At 40.2% G+C, this 21957-nt stretch overlaps 1 protein-coding gene across 1 annotated transcript; it reads right to left on the bottom strand.

The window, feature by feature from the left end:
* Positions 1-2405: 2405 nt before the first annotated feature.
* Positions 2406-21238, bottom strand: LOC124127419 (serine/threonine-protein phosphatase 6 regulatory ankyrin repeat subunit B-like). The gene is made up of 7 exons (XM_048391990.1): positions 20968-21238; positions 18169-19178; positions 17481-17609; positions 10049-10206; positions 9300-9414; positions 7893-8028; positions 2406-5980 (listed from the first exon to the last, which is right to left on the bottom strand). The coding sequence occupies exons 1-7, from the start codon at positions 21149-21151 to the stop codon at positions 3240-3242; spliced, it is 4473 nt and encodes a 1490-aa protein (XP_048247947.1). The 5' UTR covers positions 21152-21238; the 3' UTR covers positions 2406-3239.
* Positions 21239-21957: the final 719 nt, after the last annotated feature.

Below are 21957 nucleotides of genomic sequence, written 5' to 3'. Positions count from 1 at the left end.
TGGATTTTTTTACTTTAACATCCTGAAACAAATTTTACCAACATAACAATATTTTATACTTCTTTTCATAAATAACAACGAAATTTATTTGTAATACATACACATGTATATTCAACAGTTAAATGTCCATAAAAACATTATGATACAGCACAAAGACTATGAATTGCCTACACTTATTGCTACTTTTAGCAATGCAGCGCGAACTATTTCAAAAAATTTCCATTGATCACTGACGCCAAGGCCCGAATTGGGCGTTACCTGACTGCCTGGACTGCAGGTGGCGGGTCAGAGTAGGAAGCATGGTGGACGGAGAGAGTGGTTGACAAAGTACATTTCAGGTAATTTTTGACTTTCAATTTAGTGTTTTTGACTGATTTAAAGCACAGAATGTGTCCAAATGGTGTCTTCACGTTACGCCGACCTTTAGACATTTGGGGTCAAAATAAACTTTAAAAATCATAATAAATTTTAATTTATTTTCATCAGATGGACTTCGAAGTCGCTGCCAGGAATGCTGCCATATCGCGGTTTCCTCGTGCCACATGGAAGGGATGCTTCTTCCACTTTGCCCAGTGTGTATGGCGGAAGACCCAACAGTGCAACATGCAGAAAGACTATACTGACAGACCAGAGATTACAAAGTTCGTCAAGCAGTGTGCAATAATGCCACTCATTCCTGTTGGCAATGTAAGTAGTAACCAGACCGTTAGATTAGACTCTATTAACTTGATATACGTAATATACATGTTAATGTGTAATATATTCAATATGCATGTTAATGTGTGAAACTGACAGGATTACATTTTTATCTTAAGGTTGAAGACTACTTCCTTGACCTAATGGAGCGCGTTCCAGACGATGAAAGATGTCAAAGACTTGCAGACTACATGACCAGCAAGTGGATCGAGTGCGATCTCCACATCAACCAGTGGAACCACTTCAACAATGATGGGCCAGGTACAAACAACTACCTGGAGGGATGGCACAGTCGACTGAAGATCACGTGAAAGGCACATCCCAACATTTTCGAGATGATTACCTTCCTTTCCAAAGAGCAGAAGTCCTCGGAAATTCAGAGCGCAGTACGAAGCAGTTCAGAAGAGACCTCCCAAGAAGAAGAAATACTCAGAAGTCGACCGCAAGATCGCCAATTTGAAGATGAGGCTGGAGAGGCAAGAAATCGACATCGTCCACTGTGCCGATGTTGCATCAGCCATTCTAATCAAGTTAAAAAAATGTAATAATTCATGTAAATCATGTTCTGTTCGTTGTACCAAATTGAAATTTGTCATGTCGCTGCTTTTGATACTATATAATGTGTGGAATAAACGACACAAAATGCATCATAAATCTGTTGTTTCTACTGTTAGAATGTGTCGTGAACACCATCCAAAAACACCATTCATTGCTTGCTTGTAACAACCTCGTGTGTTAACATAACACGCACACATCAAAGAAAAACCGCGTAACGCGAATAATCTTTTCTGAAAGTCGGCGTAACGCGAATGAACCGTCCAAATGGCGAAGAGGTACTCGGGTTCACAATAACCTGCGCAACAAACGGGGTAATATTATAAGAATCGATGAATGAAAGAAGTTTTCATAATGAATTTTATACGCACCATCATGCGCCAAGTAGTACAGACAACGCACGGACAAAACACCGCAAGGTTTTTGTAGCCACACAGGACCAGTTTATTCTACCAGTTGGGTTCATGGTCACCAGTTGGGTTCATTGTCACCAGTTGGGTTCATTGTCACCAGTTGGGTTCATTGTCACCAGTTGGGGGTTTTCCCCGACCTGATAAATCCAGTTCCTTCAGCCATTTGCTAAGATTTTTAACATATGGCTAGAAATTAAGATGGTCTTTAAAACTTATTCCCAAGAATTTGGCTTCCTTTTTTTAATGTGAGTGCCCGATGGATGTAATTCTTGGTCACTATGTGGTTTATATTTTGGAAATGAAATTCAATGCATTCAATTAAGAATTGATCTTCACTTTGTGCGAGTTCATTGGAGTATGAACCTTCATAGAGTGTAGGGCCAAACTGTATGAACGTCCGAGCTTGCGACTCTATGAGCAGGCATTGTTTGCTGAAGACCTAATTCTAATTCTCTTCACGGGCCGGATATTTTGTCTGCTGGCGTACGCGTGTTCTAGTCTTGGTAACTTATTCATTTTAAATTTAATTTAAGTAAGTTCAGTTATCAGTCAGACAAACTGATGTAAATCATGTTTTTCAACCAATCGGATTAAAGAACACAATCTTATTTTTAGTATTCCAGCCTTGAGTTTCACACAATGTACCAATGTGGGGAATCAAACTCCCAGAACGAACGGACACTTTAACCACTAGGCCACCTCTTCTCCCCAGAAGATGAAATGATTTAACAGAATCGTATAAACATTTAAAGTTTTATTTAAAAAATCCAAAAAAGAATAAATGTTCAACATGGTATTGTTTTTCTAAAGGTATGCACTTGGATTGTGAGTTTTACAAAACCAGTTATGACTCATAGGATAAAAGCAATTATTGGGTGCCATAAGAATGATTTCAATCATGAATCTATAACTCGGGGGGCACGGATGCGCCGCGATTCGCTGTGCAGAGTTGCGTCCCTTGGACACTGAATCTATAACTCAATATTTGACATTGATAACATAACTGAAAGTAGGTCATGTTCAGGTATTAGACACAAGTAACTCAATAACATTTTGTAATTTAGCTGAAAGGCACCAATAACATTCTCTGAATATTTCTTTTTATTATTCAAAGCATTTTAAATATCATTGGACAGTAATACAAATCAGACATGTATTTGAGTAAACGTTTCATGGTTTATATGAACCTCTGTCCATGAAACAAGGACAGTTGCGAAAACTGACATGGTAGGCAACTCCTATGACCTTGCAACAAATAAAAATCAAACCCGAAAGCGGACATAAAATCCACGTTATTTGAATGGCGCTGTTCTCCATGCACAAGCATACTCTAAGCTTAGACATTGAAAAGTGTTCACCCAAAAATCATTCTCAGCTCAATGGAGAGTATACAAACAAAGCTGCCTGTTAGGCGCTAGAAGGTTAACAACCACATTGCCATCTCATCCTACCGGGTACCCGCTCACTGCTGGGTGGAAAAAAGGGACAATTCGAACAAAGTCACTTGCCCAAGGAGACGCGACATCTGTTACACGTACTTCAGACTGTAATAGTAGTACTAAAGTTGGCTATTATTTACTCTTTATTCCATCCGTCCTTGTCCTCAGCTGTAATACTTGCACAATTCTTGACCAGAAGTGCGGCTACAGATTCATTCCCATTCAAACAAGCTAGATCTAGTGCCGTCCATCCGTCCTCGTCCTCAGCTGTAACACTAGCGCCACTCTTGATCAGTAGTGCGGCTACAGATTCATGTCCATTCTGACAAGCTCGATGTAATGCCGTCCATCCGTCTTTGTGTTCAGCTGTAACACTTGCACCATTCTTGATCAGAAGTGCGGCTACAGATTCATGTCCGTCCTGACAAGCTCGATGTAGTGCCGTCCATCCGTCCTTGTCTTCAGCTGTAACACTTGCACCACTATTGACCAGAAGTGCGGCTACAGATTCATGTCCATTCTGACAAGCTACATATAGTGCCGTCCATCCGTCCTTGTCCTCAGCTGTAACACTTGCACCATTCTTGATCAGAAGTGCGGCTACAGATTCATGTCCATTCTGACAAGCTAGATGTAGTGCCGTCGATCCGTCCTTCTCCTCAGCTGTAACACTTGCACCATTCTTGATCAGAAGTGCGGCTACAGATTCATGTCCATTCTGACAAGCTTGATGTAATGCCGTTCGTCCGTCTTTGTGTTCAGCTGTAACACTTGCACCACTCTTGATCAGAAGTGCGGCTACAGATTCATGTCCATTCTGACAAGCTACATGTAGTGTCGTCCATCCGTCCTTCTCCTCAGCTGTAACACTTGCACCATTCTTGATCAGAAGTGCGGCTACAGATTCATGTCCATTCTGACAAGCTACATGTAGTGTCGTCCATCCGTCCTTGTCCTCAGCTGTAACACTTGCACCATTCTTGATCAGAAGTGCGGCTACAGATTCATGTCCATTCTGGCAAGCTAGATGTAGTGCCGTCGATCCGTTCTTCTCCTCAGCTGTAACACTTGCACCATTCTTGATCAGAAGTGCGGCTACAGATTCATGTCCATTATGACAAGCTACATATAGTGCCGTCCATCCGTCCTTGTCCTCAGCTGTAACACTTGCACCACTATTGACCAGAAGTGCGGCTACAGATTCATGTCCATTCTGACAAGCTACATATAGTGCCGTCCATCCGTCCTTGTCCTCAGCTGTAACACTTGCACCATTCTTGATCAGAAGTGCGGCTACAGATTCATGTCCATTCTGACAAGCTAGATGTAGTGCCGTCGATCCGTCCTTCTCCTCAGCTGTAACACTTGCACCATTCTTGATCAGAAGTGCGGCTACAGATTCATCTCCATTCTGACAAGCTAGATGTAGTGCCGTCCATCCGTCCTTCTCCTCAGCTGTAACACTTGCACCATTCTTGATCAGAAGTGCGGCTACAGATTCATGTCCATTCTGACAAGCTACATGTAGTGCCGTCCATCGGTCCTTCTCCTCAGCTGTAACACTTGCACCATTCTTGATCAGAAGTGCGGCTACAGATTCATGTCCATTCTGGCAAGCTAGATGTAGTGCCGTCAATCCGTTCTTCTCCTCAGCTGTAACACTTGCACCATTCTTGATCATAAGTGCGGCTACAGATTCATGTCCGTCCTGACAAGCAACATGTAGTGCCGTCCATCCGTCCTTTTCCTTAGCTGTAACTCTTGCACCACTCTTGATCAGAAGTGCGGCTACAGATTCATGTCCATTCTCACAAGCTTCATGCAGTGCCGTCCATCCGTCCTCGTCCTCAACTGTAACACTTGCACCATTCTTGATCAGAAGTGCGGCTACAGATTCATGTCCATTCTGACAAGCTACATATAGTGCCGTCCATCCGTCCTCGTCCTCAACTGTAACACTTGCACCATTCTTGATCAGAAGTGCGGCTACAGATTCATGCCCATCCTGACAAGCTTGATGTAGTGCCGTCTGTCCGTTCTTATTAACAGCTGTAACACTAGCGCCACTCTTGATCAGAAGTGCGGCTACAGATTCATGTCCATTCTGACAAGCTACATATAGTGCCGTCCATCCGCCCTCGTCCTCAGCTGTAACACTTGCACCATTCTTGATCAGAAGTGCGGCTACAGATTCATGTCCATTCTGACAAGCTACATATAGTGCCGTCCATCCGTCCTTGTCCTCAGCTGTAACACTTGCACCATTCTTGATCAGAAGTGCGGCTACAGATTCATGTCCATTCTGACAAGCTACATATAGTGCCGTCCATCCGCCCTCGTCCTCAGCTGTAACACTTGCACCATTCTTGATCAGAAGTGCGGCTACAGATTCATGTCCGTTAATAGAAGCAAGAAAAAGAGCTGTTGTTCCATTTTCACTTTTGTCGTCAACATTTGCCTCGCTATTGATCAAAATGTGCGCTACATTCTCATGTCCATTTAAACAAGCAATGTGGAGTGGATATGCTCCTGCTAGATACGTATACTCCGTTCCTAAGACAGGATTGTACAATGTAAGTTGAGCTCTATTTTGTACGTCGCCCGTCCTCCTGGAAACCAGATCAGAGACAGCTTCAACGTGACCGTTTTCACAGGCACAGTGCAAAGGCGTCCATCCTCGGTCATCGGTACCTGCTACATCCTCCCCCTGGTCTATCAACAAGTGCATGCGTCTTATATCACCGAGGCTGGCTGCTTTATGCAAACTGTATCTCGTATCATCTATGCTGGTCGACATATTGACTATTGTATACGCAAACGCTCTGGCATTCGTTGACGCTGGATTATTTGTCAGCTTTTCACATGGAGACTCAAGCACTGCAAGAAGGACAACGATATTTCAAATACAGAACCAAACAGGTTAATTCATCATTTAGCAATATATTTGAAATAAACACACTTTTAATCATTATATATTTTAACGCTTACAATGTTTACTACTTGAATCGACATTAAAGAGATTTTGGCTTTTGTACATGCTGTTTTCTTTGTAAATCTATGTATCAACCACAATAAACACCATGTGCCAACATATAAAATTCACATATATTTGATGATCCTCTATGACCGTTCATGAGCATGTGTTTTTTAATCCCTATCAAATATCAGGTGTCCACGAAAAGGCGAACATATCCTGTCCTGCTGGTGATACACATCACAAACACATGCAAAGGCAAGTCAATTGGTAATTTGCGAAACATGGTAACATATGGTACAAGTGAAAACACGGAATTTAGGAACATATTTTAATAGTTGTCTTCCTTTATCATAACCGACATACAACCCCTCTACATTGTTATATTTCGTCAAATCGGGATTTGTTGAATATCCTGTGATAGCAATATTAATATTAAGTTTTTGCCCATTGCGAATATAGAGGTCCGGACACTTTCCAGTATGCCAGGCTTCACTCGTACTTGAATAACAAGAAATATTACAAACATTTCAATACAACCTGTAACATGTACGATGTACTTGCTTTAATATTTCACTTCAACATTGGAAATAATACCAGTCGTTACTTCATCATTAAAAACATGTGAATAATAAGTGAGTGAGTGAATGACAATATTCTCTCAGCAATGTATCAGCAACGATGGTTGACTGATATCTGAGACTCTGATAGAAGGAATTGCGCAAAAGTAATCAAAACAAGCAGAGGTCTGTGACCTTTGGAAAATGGACAAATTTTAGGAATGTGCAGTCAAGTGGAATTGCAGAAAAAAAGGATTTATATAACAAAGCCAAAAGCCATCCATGAAGATATGAATACAGCACTAGGGAAGTATGTCCCACTGTCAACATAACGAGTTAGGCAGCAGAGTTTGAGTGTAACAGGGAGTGCCTTGAAGACGACCCCCGTCCTGGAAGGCCTGTGAAGTCAGCAACACCAGAACTGATACAGAAAACCCACGTTGTGGTGATGACCGACCGGCGAATGACCGAGCGTAATACAGCTAATTCAGGAGCAGTGGATTCGCTACTGGTTTTAGTTTTTCGAATAGCTGGAAACAAGCCAGCAGCGGGTGTCAATCTAATAACTCACGTTAATGTCTCTAAGCATTCTAATGCAATTTGTCTAATATATAGTTATTCAGTAGTATTGAACTACTTAAAAACCTAACCATCAACATGCTTGATATTCAGTTCCGCACAACACATGTAACAAATATTAGCTTCCCATGTTTGACTGTAAAAGGCGACTATGCTTGTAACGGGATCGGGTGGTCAGGCTCGCTGACTTGGTTAAGCATAACAGCGTATCCCGATTGCGTGAATCGATGATCATGATATCAATCACTGGATTGTCTGGTCCAGACTCGATTATTTACAGTCCGCAGTCATATAGCTGGAATATTGCTGAGTGGGGCGTTAAACAAACATATAAACTGAACCGCTTTATGAATTGTCCCTAACTTGCGTCTTACAGTACATAAACGTGGTACGACAATGCTAGATTTAGCGGGAAACGAATAATAACAAAGTTTTCTGACATAAGAAGTACGCCCAGTGGTACGTGGGTTTGGACATTCTAGTTTTGTTGTGGGATATATATTGCTATTGGCAGGATATGTTCACCTTGTCGTGAACACACTATTTGGTAGTGATTCATAAACACATGCCAATGACATGGTCGACTCTGATTGTGTACCATGAATATGGAATGTTTTTTGTCTTTTGTATGTATTTAGGTTTTGAGGTATATTTGGAAAACAATACTTATACTCACTATGTGTGTCAGTATCAGGCGGAATATGTTCACCAGCATATTCTCGCAACCTGCGCCAGATGTACTTCCTGTACCAGACAGTGTGGCAGCTTCTCATGACACTGGGAGGCACCTCCGACAGTACAGCTTCTGCTGCCTGTAACAATATAGAGCCACTGGTGACGAATAATTGACAAAAAAATAAAGCACTGTTCTTCAGTGTTTGACCCCTAAGGTGTCTATAGTGGCAGTATACGGTGTCATATTAGGTAAAGAGAAAAACATTGGGCAAGGCGTGTTTCCGATACAACGCTCTAATGTAAACACAAACGTTAACAATGGAATAAATAAAGCACTAAACGTTAACGTTTAAACAAGATAGAATTATAAGAAAACTGACCTATGTTAACAGGAGTCTGGTGTCAACTGTAACTTGATAGCAGTCCGCTTATCCCTAACAATGGACTTCTATCTGGTCTACTGCTATGTGACGTTATTGGCGTTGCGTTTCTTGTTCGTGACGTCATCTTTTATGTTCAATGACCTCTGTTGTGAGCCTTTTTCCTCTATTAATTTTAGTAATGAAGTCACGAACGTAGTTGTTTTAAAAATTGATGTCTTTGCACATCACAATTAATTTCATTAATACACAAAACCGTGTCAAATAACGGATTTCTGTACCAGAATATTCTTGTGAAATATGTGAAGTTGGTGTATGAAAATCCTAAATGGCTGTTACTGACGGTATACGGTCTCATATCAGGTCAGTGGGGTGGGGTAGCCCAGTGGTCAAAGCTTTCACTCATCACGCCGAAGATCCGGGTTCAATTCCCGGGTACAATGTTTGAAGCCCATTTCTAGGGTCCCCTACCGCGCTATTGCTGGAACATTGCTAAAGGTGGCGTGAAACCAAGCTCGCTTGCTCACTCACTCACTCACTCAGAGCCTTTTTCCAACAGCATGATCCCGTTGAATGTCGATTTAGAGTGCCAGAATACATTGTACACATTGAAATATATTATATTTAAAAATAAAAGTCCACATTGTCTTCTTGCTTTTGTTTTTAATACAAACGTACTGTATAAAAAAACTTGTTAGAACTATGGAAATTTAAGTAAACACATATCGTAGAAACGGATCAGTATATTAATACTGATATGGTATGTTAAGATACTACTAGAAATATTCAGTTTTGATAATGACACATTTGAATGGCAAGTACCCAAGAGCATGCTCATGCGATTGACATTTGTAATATAGTTCCCATGCTGGGTGGAATTGCAGAAGATTTAGTGAAAAAAGTGGAAATGTTGAGAAATTTAAACTGTATAATAAATTATAGCAATTCATCATGTTTAGCTGTATATGCTCTTATCATTGATATTATTCAATAATGAAAGATTTATATATCTTATCTAGCTCACGTACCATATTCACAAACACGCCACAGCTATGTCCATCACTTTGACTCAGTACTGGATATTCTGTCTTTGTCCATGTGATCACTGACCCATCACCTCTCCTCAAACAGCGTGTATATTTTCTGAAATAGATATAGGATATAGTTTACGACCTCTATTTGTTTCCCCTGACTCAAACCCACCTACAACCTAGCGCTATACATTTAGGACTGATTAACTATACATGTTTGTAGCTGAGCCAGATTGCAGCTTTTGTTTCAAAATCGGTAGCAGACATTCATCAGTGTGTACCTCAGCTCTGGTCAGCGCAGTAGTCTTCATCAATTGTAGGCTGTGAGTTGACCACATCACCTGTTCGGCCCACCTACTTACAGTGTTGTTCATAGAGAATCTCACTAGAGTGTCTTTTAGAGTAAAAAATATCAACGAGTGTTGATATATTTGACATCAAAAGACACAAGGGTGAGCTTTAATTTATCATCCAACATCATTCTGCCAGCTGTTTCAGTTTGTAGCAGTAATACGCAGTGTCTTTAGTGTAAAAAGTATTGCTAACAGCTTCAGTAGCAGTCATTAGTGATGTCATTTGTGACGTCGTGGTAACCAATGACGTCACTATGGTCTGCAAAACAGTGTGATGCAATTATGTTGCAGCAATATCTAAACTATATATATCACTTGATCTCACCCAAGCGATATCAGTTTTGGATGATAAAGGTTTATCTCTACATATAGCTGACCACGCCCTCAAATTACCTCCAATGTTGTATAAGTTTGTCCCCTACATCAAGGACAGGCTTAGAGTTGACCATGCCCACTGTTCCATCCTGGGCATTGGCGACCAGAAGCACCCAGTGTTGATTCAGTGGCATGTTCACTGGCATCAGGATCCACGTGTAAGTTCCAAGTTCCTCCTAATATAAAATAAATCCGCAAAATCATTGCCATAATTAAAACAAACACCTTGAATGATACCGACTATATCACGAGCATGTGCTAATAAATCACTGGCAAATAGTGACAATACCAGTTCGCAAAAGGTGACCGTATTCTGTCCACCGGTGGCACCTGTCACAAACACATGCAAAGACAAGTCAACCGGTCGCCCGAGAAACAGAGACATAATTATTGTACAAAAGTCAAAACATGGAATTGCATCGTGTTTGTCACTGATACAAACCAAACATTTTAATGCTTTTCAGACTAACGCCTGGTTTCCAAAAAAGGAAAGAAGCACATACATTTATATTAAAAAAGGAGCTCCACTGAGATGGGGGACAAGCTAGAATGAGGAAAGGGTTATGTCGCTTTTATTTACAGTAAAGGTTTTGGTGAAAAGGAAAATAATATGGTCTTGAATGTTTTACCCTGATCAAGCAAGGTTCATTTGATGCTCTTTAACCACATAGACGTATGTCTATCTACAGATTACTGTATTATAATTTACAATAAGTTCTTTTCCATTTGATCAAGTTTACTGATATTAGCATATCCATATGATTACTTCCCTCTGATTTGGATACATGCGTATGATACTTATGTTGAAATGGCTATGATATTGAACATTTCAAACTCAATAACTAAAGTGGTTAATGTCTGAAACCTGCATCACTTCTTGCTTTCCTCCCACATTAATCTGACACACTGTGAAATAATTGGAACACTGTTGAAAGCGGCCATTAAACCTCGTTATAACCGTAGTTTACTGCACATAGCATGTTGACATATGTCCAGTGATGATATTCTTGGAAAAGGAAAACTGCTGCTCTAGATCTTCAATGAACTGTCTCCAAAACCGACCTCATATCTCTTAGAGCCTAAAGTAGATGCTAAACAAGGATCCATAACCGAATCGAAGATCTTCAAAAGTCTCTTTGGCACTCGTGAAGAGCAACCTCCTCGTGGTGAGTGCTGGGTAACGCTAATCGCTCTTCCCCCGTGTGGAACCGGGGCAGAATATTTCCACAGCACCCCATTGCTGGTCGTAAGAGGCGACCAAAGTGGGCAGCCCGTTTGCCGTGGGTTGCGTCCCTGTGTCGGCGGAGGACGGGAGACTGGTAGTTGAGGGCACTGGTTCCTGGAACTGTGTTCCTTTGCCCAACACACTACTTCGACCCTTACTTCGCCTAGACGGGTGGTAAGATGGGCCCGGTCTTATCAATCGGCTGGTCATGCCAGGCCCTGTGCGTAATATTGTAAATGCACACATGTGTTGTATTTTGATGTATATTTTGGCCTTGGCCATGCATAATTTGTGTGAATTAACTATTTTGGATTATATAAATTGCCTAGAGTCTTACGCCAGAAGGCGGTGGCTCATGGGCCAATCTGGTGATGTTGACCTCCAAATTCAATATGTATCCAATTACTTGTCATGGGCCGAACCAGCCTGGCATTTAATTTGGTATACAAATATTGCTATTTGCGTCATACTTGCTGGAGTATATCATCCCTGTATCCCTGGTGTTTGCATGTTGGAGTTCCGGTGCAACAAAACATCGCTCTTTGTAGCACTCCTTGGTGGGTGGGGAGCAGGGGTGCTGAATTACTATATTTCACCATGTCACACCAAAACCCTGGTTCAACCCGTTCCAAACGAAGACATGTCGATCTTGATGACATTGATCAAAGTGAACAATTATCTCGTGGCTTAGATTCCTGGTCCCGTTTTATTGTGATTGAGGCAGCTAACAAACAACCTATTAAGCTAAATCCATTCGCCATTTCCAAAGCTGTTTTAGGAATTTGCGGAGAAGTGAACAATGTTACACGTCTTCGCAGTGGCTCTCTTCTCGTTGAGTGTACACGGAGACAGCAATCTCTGAATCTTTTGTCTGTAACTACATTCGCAAATATTGAGGTTGCTGTGTCCGTCCACAAAACCTTGAATTCTTGCCGAGGCATTGTTCGAGACAGAGCTCGCTGCCTGTCCGACATGTCAGAGCAGGAAATTACTGATGAACTGACAACTCAAGGGGTAACAGCAGTTAAGCGTTTTACTATGAAATCGAGAGATGGTGACATCATCCCGTCAAACACTTATCTGCTTACATTTGCTCTTTCGGCCCTTCCTAAGTCAATCAAAGCTGGTTATCTCAACATCGGAGTGGAGGTGTATGTCCCCAATCCACTCCGTTGTTTCAAGTGCCAAAAGTTTGGACATGGTTCTAAATTTTGCAATCACTCTGTAGTCTGTCAGCGCTGTGGCGAAGGCCATGACAACACTGACTGCACGGCTGAAGTGAAATGTGCCAACTGCAAAGGAACACATCTGGCTTCATCAAAGTTATGTCCTGAATGGCAAAAACAGACAAAAATCCTGAAGCTCAAACATGAGAACAATATCTCGTTTTACGAGGCTAAGAAGCTCATTGAAAATCAATCTCCACAAACTCCACTAACCAGAACATATTCTGCTGCTGTAGCTATCGCTACTCCTGCAAATCCTACAAAAACATCCATTTCTATCCAGACAGATTTGACATGGATTACATCCGATCAACCTGTTAACATATCTTCTGTAGTAACTTCACATACATCTTCCACTCAAACAGTAGGCCCATCCGAACCTTTGACTGCTGAAGCTGGTGTGGAGTCTGTTGCTAAAGATCCAGAGGCTGTAGAACCAGCTACTATCGAATCTGCCGTTGTTACTCTGACAAGAAAAGAAAGAAAAAATAAAAAGAGAAAGAAAAAAATTAAACAGAAAACAAACTCCTTTGAAATCCTCGTCTTCAGAGGTTTTTCTCAACAACCCCTTTGATGCTCTTGACATGGATGTCACCCCATCTCCAGAGACCAGAAGGGGTTCTTCTTCCTCACATTCTCGTGAGCGTTCACCAATTGAGCCACCGTGACTCAATCATCACATTTAATACAGTGGAACTGTAGAGGACTTAGGAATAATTATAACGATTTACAACTCTTAATTCAAGATTTTAAACCATCAGCGTTATGTTTACAAGAAACATACTACAAAGAAACCGACACATTTGATATACGAGGTTATTCCTCCTACAATGTATTTTCACCTCCTGGTGCTAAGGCCACTGGGGGCTCTTCAATCTTCATAAAACAAGGTGTTATCCATAGCCCCGTCCATCTTGCAACCCCCCTTCAAGCTGTTGCAGTCCGTGTGACTCTGCACATTGTGTTTACATTGTGCTCACTCTATATTCCACCATCTTCTTCTCTCCGACAGTCTGAACTTCAAGCTCTCTATGATCAACTCCCAAAGCCCTGTATTATCATGGGCGATTTAAATGGACACAATCCACTTTGGGGTAGTGTTCAGACTAATAACAAGGGAAAACTTTTGGAAGATTTCATTTCCAGCAACGATTTGTGTATCCATAATGATGGTTCAAATACGTATCTGCATCCCGGTACAGGTACCTACTCTGCTCTCGATTTGTCAGTAACAGATTCTGAATTATTAAACGAATTTGAATGGTCCGTACATGAAGACCTCTGTGGAAGTGATCATTTCCCAACCATTTTAAAACCCGTCTTACCTTCCGATGTTCCTCCTTCAACAAGATGGAACTTTTCTAAGGCTAACTGGCCTTTATTCGAAATACTTGCATCCAAAAAGTTACAACCTGATCTGTTTCTTGATGCTACTGACCCTGTACAATTATTTTCTGATGAATTAAACAAAATCGCTGATGACTGTATTCCTAAGTCCTCTACAAATCCTCACATTCGTAAACCATGGTTTAACGATGACTGCAAACAAGCTAGGAAGGCACGGAAAAAGGCTGAACACTACTTCCGTCGCCATCCAATGGTACATAATTTGAATAAATTTAAAATTTTAAATGCTAAAGCCAGACGTACGTTTAAACAAAATAAACGCCAATCTTGGCAAAATTATGTTTCCAAGATAAATTCTCGTACGCCCATGTCTAAGGTATGGAACATGATCCAGAAAATTAAAGGTAAAGGTTCTAAATCTAGCATACATCACCTTAAAAATGGAGACGAACTATTGACTGATAAATCGGAAATTGCAAATAAACTTGGTGAAACATTAGCAAAACATTCTTCTTCCTCTAACTATGTGCCTAAATTCCAAAACTACCAAAAACTGCAAGAAACGAAAATCATAAATTTTAAATCAGATAATGGGGAAGATTATAACGAAATATTTTCAATCCATGAGCTTCATACTGCTCTTGGACAAGCACACGATACTGCTACAGGAGCTGATAATATACATAATCAACTCCTGAAACATTTACCAGACTCATGTTTAGAAACCCTTCTACTAATTTTTGATGAAATCTGGACATCAGGTGAATTTCCATCCTCATGGCGAGATGCTATAATTGTTCCAATACCTAAGCCAGGACGTGATCATACTGATCCTTCAAATTATCGTCCAATTTCATTGATCAGCTGCGTTTGCAAAACCATGGAACGCATGATCAATAATCGCCTAGTTTGGTACTTAGAAACCAATAACCTAATTACAAATATTCAATGTGGTTTCCGTAAAAATAGAAGTACAATTGATCATTTAGTACGTTTAGAATCATTTGTTAAAAATGCCATCATAAACAAACAACATGCAGTGTCTATCTTTTTCGATCTCGAAAAAGCATATGACACTACATGGAAACATGGTATTTTAAAGGACTTACACGATTTTGGATTGAGAGGCCGTTTGCCTCAATTTATATCCAAATTTTTAACTGACAGACAATTTCAAGTCCGCGTGGGCTCAACCCTGTCTGATCATTATAATCAGGATCAGGGTGTCCCACAAGGCAGTATCTTGTCTGTTACACTATTTAGTATTAAGATAAATAGCCTGTCTAAGGTCTTAAATGATTCCATAGATGGGTCGCTTTTCGTGGATGATTTTAACATATCTTGTTGTGGTAAAAATATGCATTCAATTGAAAGACAATTGCAGTTATGTCTTAATAAAATTCAAAGATGGTCACTTGAAAATGGCTTTAAATTTTCTAAAGCCAAGACAAATTGTATACATTTTAGTCGCAAATATAAACCACATCCAGACCCTGTACTGTATTTGGATGGCACACCTATCAAAATTGTAAAGGAAGCCAAATTCCTGGGACTTATTTTTGATAGCCATTTGACATTTAAACCCCATATCAAATACCTTAAAGCTAAATGCCTGAAGGCACTCAATGTGTTAAAAGTCGTTTCCAATTCAAAGTGGGGAGGTGATCAGAAGACCCTCCTCCAACTATATAGATCTCTCATACGTTCTAAACTGGATTATGGCTCCATCGTTTATGGGGGTGCTTGCAAAAGCAATCTAAAAATTCTGGATTCTATACATCACCAAGGACTACGGCTCTGCCTTGGCTCCTTCAGAACTTCTCCAATTAACAGTCTATATGTAGAGGCTGATGAACCATCACTAAAACTCAGACGTCTAAAATTATCTTTACAGTATATTACCAAATTATCTTCAAATCAGTCAAACCCTGCATATGATTGCGTTTTTCACCCCCTATATGAAGACCTCTACCCAAAGAAATCTTCTCTTATTCCCCCTCTTGGAATAAGGTTGAAAACTGCAATTTCTGATGCAAATTTACACCTTGAAAATATTTCTACTTACCGCCTTTTGTCTTCACCTCCTTGGCAACTTATAAAGCCCGTAGTAGACCTGACACTCACACAACTAAAGAAATCACAAACTAATCCCCTAATTTATCAACAAGAATACCATCAACTGAGAACTAAATATGATACATACAAATCTATTTTTACAGATGGATCCAAGGATGGTGACGCAGTTGCTAGCGCTACTGTCATTGGAACCAGAACAATATCGTCCAGGTTGCCACATGACAGTTCAATTTTCACGGCAGAAGCACACGCCATCTTAACAGCTCTTAAATACATTCAAAATCAATCTAAGCATAAGAAGTTCATAATATTTTCAGACTCTCTTTCATGTCTTCAGGCTATTCACAATATGTCCAGCACACATCCACTTTTGCTCGAAATTGTCGAATTATACAATGATCTAGCTACTGGCCAATACGACATCGTTTTCTGTTGGTTACCCAGCCATGTAGGAATCGTAGGTAACACAATGGCTGATGCTGCTGCAAAAGCAGCACTCAACAAATCTGTGACACCACTTCTTCTACCCTACAGTGATTATAAACCTGTTGTTAGATGTTATATCAGAGATCTAATGCAGAAGAAGTGGGACACCCAAGTGGGTATAAATAAATTACATGAAATTAAACCAAATATCGGTTACACCTACTTGGGCTGTCAGTCCAGGTTTGAAGAGGTCATTATGCGACGATGTCGTATTGGCCATTCAAGATATACAAATGAATATCTTTTAAAAGGTGAGGATCCTCCATTTTGTATCCCTTGTGATGTGAGAATCACCGTCAAGCATGTCCTGCTTGATTGTGTTGATTTTTCCATCACAAGGGATAAATATTTCAAAGTTTCATCCTTAAAGGATCTTTTTAGTATCAATGCTCGTTTAATTCTTGCTTTTTTAAAAGAAATTGAATTGTTACATAAATTTTGATTGATATGTTTTGTATATAATATAGTTTTTATAATTGGTAAAATAAAGTTGATGACTGAGATTGTTAGTGGCTGTATCCTTGAAGGGGGTTGAAGTAACGTAAAATTATTGTCCCCCAGAGAGGATATGTAAGACCACATCATTCAAAGTACATTTATTCTTGCCACAGTTTTAGACGTAGAATATTTGTTTATTTTAAGTGTTGGCTAAATTGCATATAATCACCAGCGGCTGAAGGGATGGTGTAAATCCTGCTGGGGAGTCGTGCAGGTAGCAAAAGTATTGTAAGTCCCCACAGTCCCCAGTACGGTGGCCTAACTTTGGTTGCTGGTGATCTATAGCCCATTTTTATATTGTATTGTTGATTGAAAATGTATTCTTTTTAAAGCTCTCAACTAGTTTTAAAATCACAACTGTGATACTCTAGTTATTTTTACTGTCCTTCGATGACAGGTATTTACTCCATTCAAATTTTTGTATTTTATGTCAGTTCTCGTCACGATATGGCTGAAATACTGCCGATGTGACGTTAAATATTAACTCACTCACTCACTCAAAAGTCTCTTTAATTTCCATCTTTGGACGAAAACCTAATACCAGTACTTTACTCATCACTTTATACAATGTACATGACTATGCTCGTCCAACCTTGCAGGGGTGCACGTCATACTCGTCTTTCTCCCAATGGTTGACAAGGAAAGAATCAAGTACAGCGCAGTGGCGACTGTGGATCCTATTCCACGTGGTCTTCAGGACATGCATGTATGCATTCATCACCTGCAATGGAGGTTAAAGTACAGTTATAACGAACACGCTTATAACGAACTGACGGATATAACGAACTTACTTTTTTGGTCCCGACTATTTGCTGTAGTTATGCTATATATATGCTTATAACGAACTACGGTTATAACGAACTAAAATTAGCAGTCCCTTTGAGTTCGTTATAACCTTAGTTTCCTGTATACAAAACCCCTTCGTCACGTGTTACAACCAGCAATTTAGAAAAACATTATTGCAACATATATCCTGTCTGAACTGCTCAAATAACGATTGAGCGAGTTAATGTTATTTGGCCTGTAAGCAATTTCAACTATTGGAACAAATGTTTTTTTTATCATCTATCAATATTGTACAATTTTCATTTTTAATAATGTTATTCCTGATATCATTATTTGACATGGCCTACCGACCACGACCGAGAAGGAAGATGGTCCTGGTCGATTTTGTACCTTTAATTTGTCCAAGTAATGTTAAACTTTTAGAAAGGATTTTCAGAATAAAATTATATAATACATAAAGAGCAAAATATAAGCTACGAAATCGTAAAAATTACCTCATCGCCAAGCCATGCTGTTTGATCGAGGAGATGATTCCTCTGTATGTTGTGGGGCCCCACCTTGCACATCTGAGGATCCGTCCCATCGTCGTCATCTGTTAAGGCGTTGTCACCCATCACATGTGATGGGTACATATAGAGGGTGTCAACAAACTCTGTGATGTCCGTCTTCATGTGATATGCACCTACTATGACAGCAGATACCAGTGTGTGATACGTATCCTTGCACTGGTCTTCGCCGAGAACATCCGGGCTAAGTCGTGACCACTTCAACCTGTCACTGACTTCTGTGAGGTCATTTCTCCATTTACAGTCGATGTCAGCGATTAATGATAAACATGGACTGTCAAAGGTAGGAAATCTGGTGCTTTTCTCCCAGTATTTTGCCTGCTTCAACACACGTCTTGCGATAACGATATGAGTACGTTTGTTCAGCAAACATTCGGTGAGTGACTTGAGGTTGGTCGGTCTTTCATCATGTTGATGACTAACACTTTCGGTGGTTATGATGTCTATCAAATTGTTTTCAATTACTTGTTCGTTTTCTGAACGTTTAGGAGTTTTCACACGATTTACCATATCAGGGTCATGTGTCCTTTTCCTTGAGCTAACTTCATCTAAGGAAGCCAGGAAGGTAGGAGAGTTAGTATTTGCACGATCATGATCACATTCCATATCCCTGGTCTCCCAATCTCCACCATCTTCATCTCCAGAACCAGCTATTCTCGCGTAACTGTTCACTATCTGGGATTCATGGTGGAGGGCTGTATTCAAACGCTTCTCATATTTTGGATCGGATAATGCTACTGTGCATTTCCCAATGTAGTGTACTAATATATATTTCACGTCTCCCTCGAGCAAGTTGTATGCCTGTCGTTTAAAAGCCTCGGTGGTGGTGCCATCACTTTTATAAGCCACGAAGTCCTGCTTGAGAACCTTGGGTGAAGGTTTAGGCTGTTCACGAGAACCATTGTGCTTGAAGTAGTAGTTGTCATTTTCCCAGGAATCTGTAGAGCAATAATAACTTAACTTAATGATTACAAGACGTCATTTCGGTCGGTTAGGTGTTAGTTTCGGTTATATATTTGGGATATATATTTGAGTTATATATTTGGGATCTGCTGCAATAAAAATAATTCATATAATATACATACAGATTCGATCATGTTTTCCCCCTAAAATTCGCGTTAGTTGATTCAATGTTTCCTGGTTTATAGTTGGTATCTGCTGCAATGAACATAATTTAATATAAACACAGAATCAAGCCTACATCCACGTCCACCATCAAACAGAATGATCAATAACGAACTATTATTAAGGACACAATGTGAAGGTTATAGACAGTGTCTACTAATGACGAATCTGGATGTAACGTTGTTCACGGCAAACAGTCTAAATCCAAATTTAAGAGGTTCTAAGTCGACACAAATTGTAAGTGAGTTTACATTTAAATTCAAGGTGGCTTTCTTCAGACCAAAGATGACAAGAACACGTTCTAATTTATGAATAAATTGAAACTTGTAAATATGAAACAATGTAACAAATATCACAAAATGTTAAATAATGTTGCCACAATATTATGTACAAGGGATTTATAGTGCATCTGCTACCTGATCAGTACCGCACATGCAATCAAACTTTCTTAGTGAATATTTGCATAGCTTTCGGCCCAATCAATACATTGACAATCAACTTCATCGTATGTTCTTTAAGTGCAATTCTTTAGTTGTTTTGTTTTTCTGCATCAAAAGTAGCGTTTGGAAAGAGAAACTGCCAATGCTTTTTAGCGTAAAATGTTTTCATTATCACTGCCTAGCTACGTGCATTGATCTGCAACCTGAATCAATACAAAGAGCTTGGTAGTGCGTTGCATGGCCTCAGATCGGGGTGCTATTTACGAGTTGCAGTCGGGAACGTTTTTTTCATTACAGGTAACACGAGTACGTATATTCCCTTGCAAGATCCGGCTCATTGCCACGAAGTGCGAGCGATGAGCTGTCATTCCATATATACGTGTTGACTGTGTCAATAGCGGGTTATATTTAAACCTTACGTGTGTGTAAATATAACTGATATCACGATCGCGATCACAGCATACTAGTATGTGAACGTTTAGTCAACTATATTTGTATTGTTCATAGGGATCAGTGGGTCTAGTAGGTCGCTATTCATCTCTACATTGTGAAGGCTAAAGCATGAGTAAAGTAACATTTGGTAAAGTGGAGTAGTGGCGTAAAGTGGCGTAGATCTTCATAGGTCATCGACGTTTACAAGCCTAGAATCACATAAAAGACAAATCTGAGATTCGAGCCCAGGACTATTTTAGAAACAATGACTACCCTCCTTCCAAATGCCACTCCGTCTTTTGTGTGTTTGTTTTTGTTCCAGTGATTGATATCATGAGCCTCGATACACGCAATTGGGATTGACGACATGCATCAACCAAGTCAGTGAGCCTGACCACCCGATCCCGTTAGTCGCCTCTTACTACAAGTATTGTCACCTTTTACGGCAAACAGGTGTTGCTGAAGACCTATAAATTCTTCCCCGGATCTTCACTGGTCTGTGGCTCCTTTGACTATTTGACACCTGCTACTTGCTCCCAATACCCACCCATACGACCCCATCACACCACATCCCACAACATGTCACATGACAATAAATAATACAAATAATCAAATTTAGTGTTTCATTAATACTGTCTTATTCCATTATTAATCCTCCCTTTATTAATACTCATCAGATTATGCATTTTTATTAATGTTAAAACTTCAAGACATGCACTCTTTAACCTACCTTCCGCCGAGTCTGCCTCCACCCTGTACAAGTACCCGTCTCCTCCATGGGGTTGAGCAGGGGGTGTTACTATAGCCCGTGTGTCATCAGGGTTCTCCAGTATCTCCAACACTTCAGTGAGCTTCAGTGCCTTGTTCTTCCCCGTGAAGTACGGAGCTATCACCTCTCTGTCCTCCCTATCCATAGCTCTGTCTACTCAATGTCTGCTGTATGACTATGTCCGCGCATCCTTTTGTACAACGCATAACGAAAGAGAACTAGGGCTGTAGTGACGTGGCACTTGATATACGACATGACGGTTGGCTGCCTGTAATACGGGCACACCCAATGAATACCACTGTGCTGTAACGCCCTGTTCGCAGTATACATTATACACATCCATGTCATTATCATATCCCAAAGCAGAACGTTTTGAATAAACAAGGAAACTTTGACGTCAGGCAACGGACTATAGCTTCAGATTCATGAACCCCTGTAATACAGATAGACATGTTTATGTAAAACGTTTAATTATTTTCATGGATTTAATGCCTATGATATCCCCGTATCATTGCCTTGTATCTGAAACTCCGAAATCCGAAGTCCGCTGTACGTTGTCCAAACGTGTGCAGCGACCAGAAGTGGGAAAAACACCAGAGATTTTTTTACGTGTCGCTTGTATTTAAGAAACAGTTAATAAGAGTACTACCATCTGCCCTACTTGTGTTGATTTAAACTGTCTCGCGATGTGCTCCAATGGCAGTGTTAATGCGTCGTCGTCGGACATAGTTGTTAAATGGAGCAATGTATGACATAGTAACGCGGTACAAACCCGGAATACAATTTACAGTTCGCTTATGAATACTTTCTTATTTTCATGGTTATGTGTAATTTATGAATAATTATTGACTATTGAAGTATGTCTTTGCATGTGGGTATTTGTATGAGCAGTTCAAATGAAGGAAATTAGTCACAGGCACTGTGGTAAAAAGGCAAAATAAAGTGCAACTC

Source organism: Haliotis rufescens, unplaced genomic scaffold (genome assembly GCF_023055435.1).
Source record: "Haliotis rufescens isolate VD_foot unplaced genomic scaffold, xgHalRufe1.0.p SCAF_103, whole genome shotgun sequence".
NCBI classification, from domain to species: domain Eukaryota; kingdom Metazoa; phylum Mollusca; class Gastropoda; order Lepetellida; family Haliotidae; genus Haliotis; species Haliotis rufescens.
The sequence above is the reverse complement of the archived record's forward strand: the minus strand, read 5'-3'. Positions and strand labels throughout refer to the sequence as shown.

What these genes read in the sequence shown, in the direction of transcription:
- LOC124127419 (XM_048391990.1), bottom strand. Translation starts at nt 21,151, where the DNA reads ATGGATAGGGAGGACAGAGAGGTGATAGCTCCGTACTTCACGGGGAAG. An exon ending in GGAGGCAGACTCGGCGGAAG is followed by an intron (nt 19,179 to 20,967) that starts GTAGGTTAAAGA and finishes ATTGCTCTACAG; the next exon opens with ATTCCTGGGAAAATGACAAC. An exon ending in AAACTTATACAACATTGGAG is followed by an intron (nt 9,415 to 10,048) that starts GTAATTTGAGGG and finishes TATCTATTTCAG; the next exon opens with AAAATATACACGCTGTTTGA.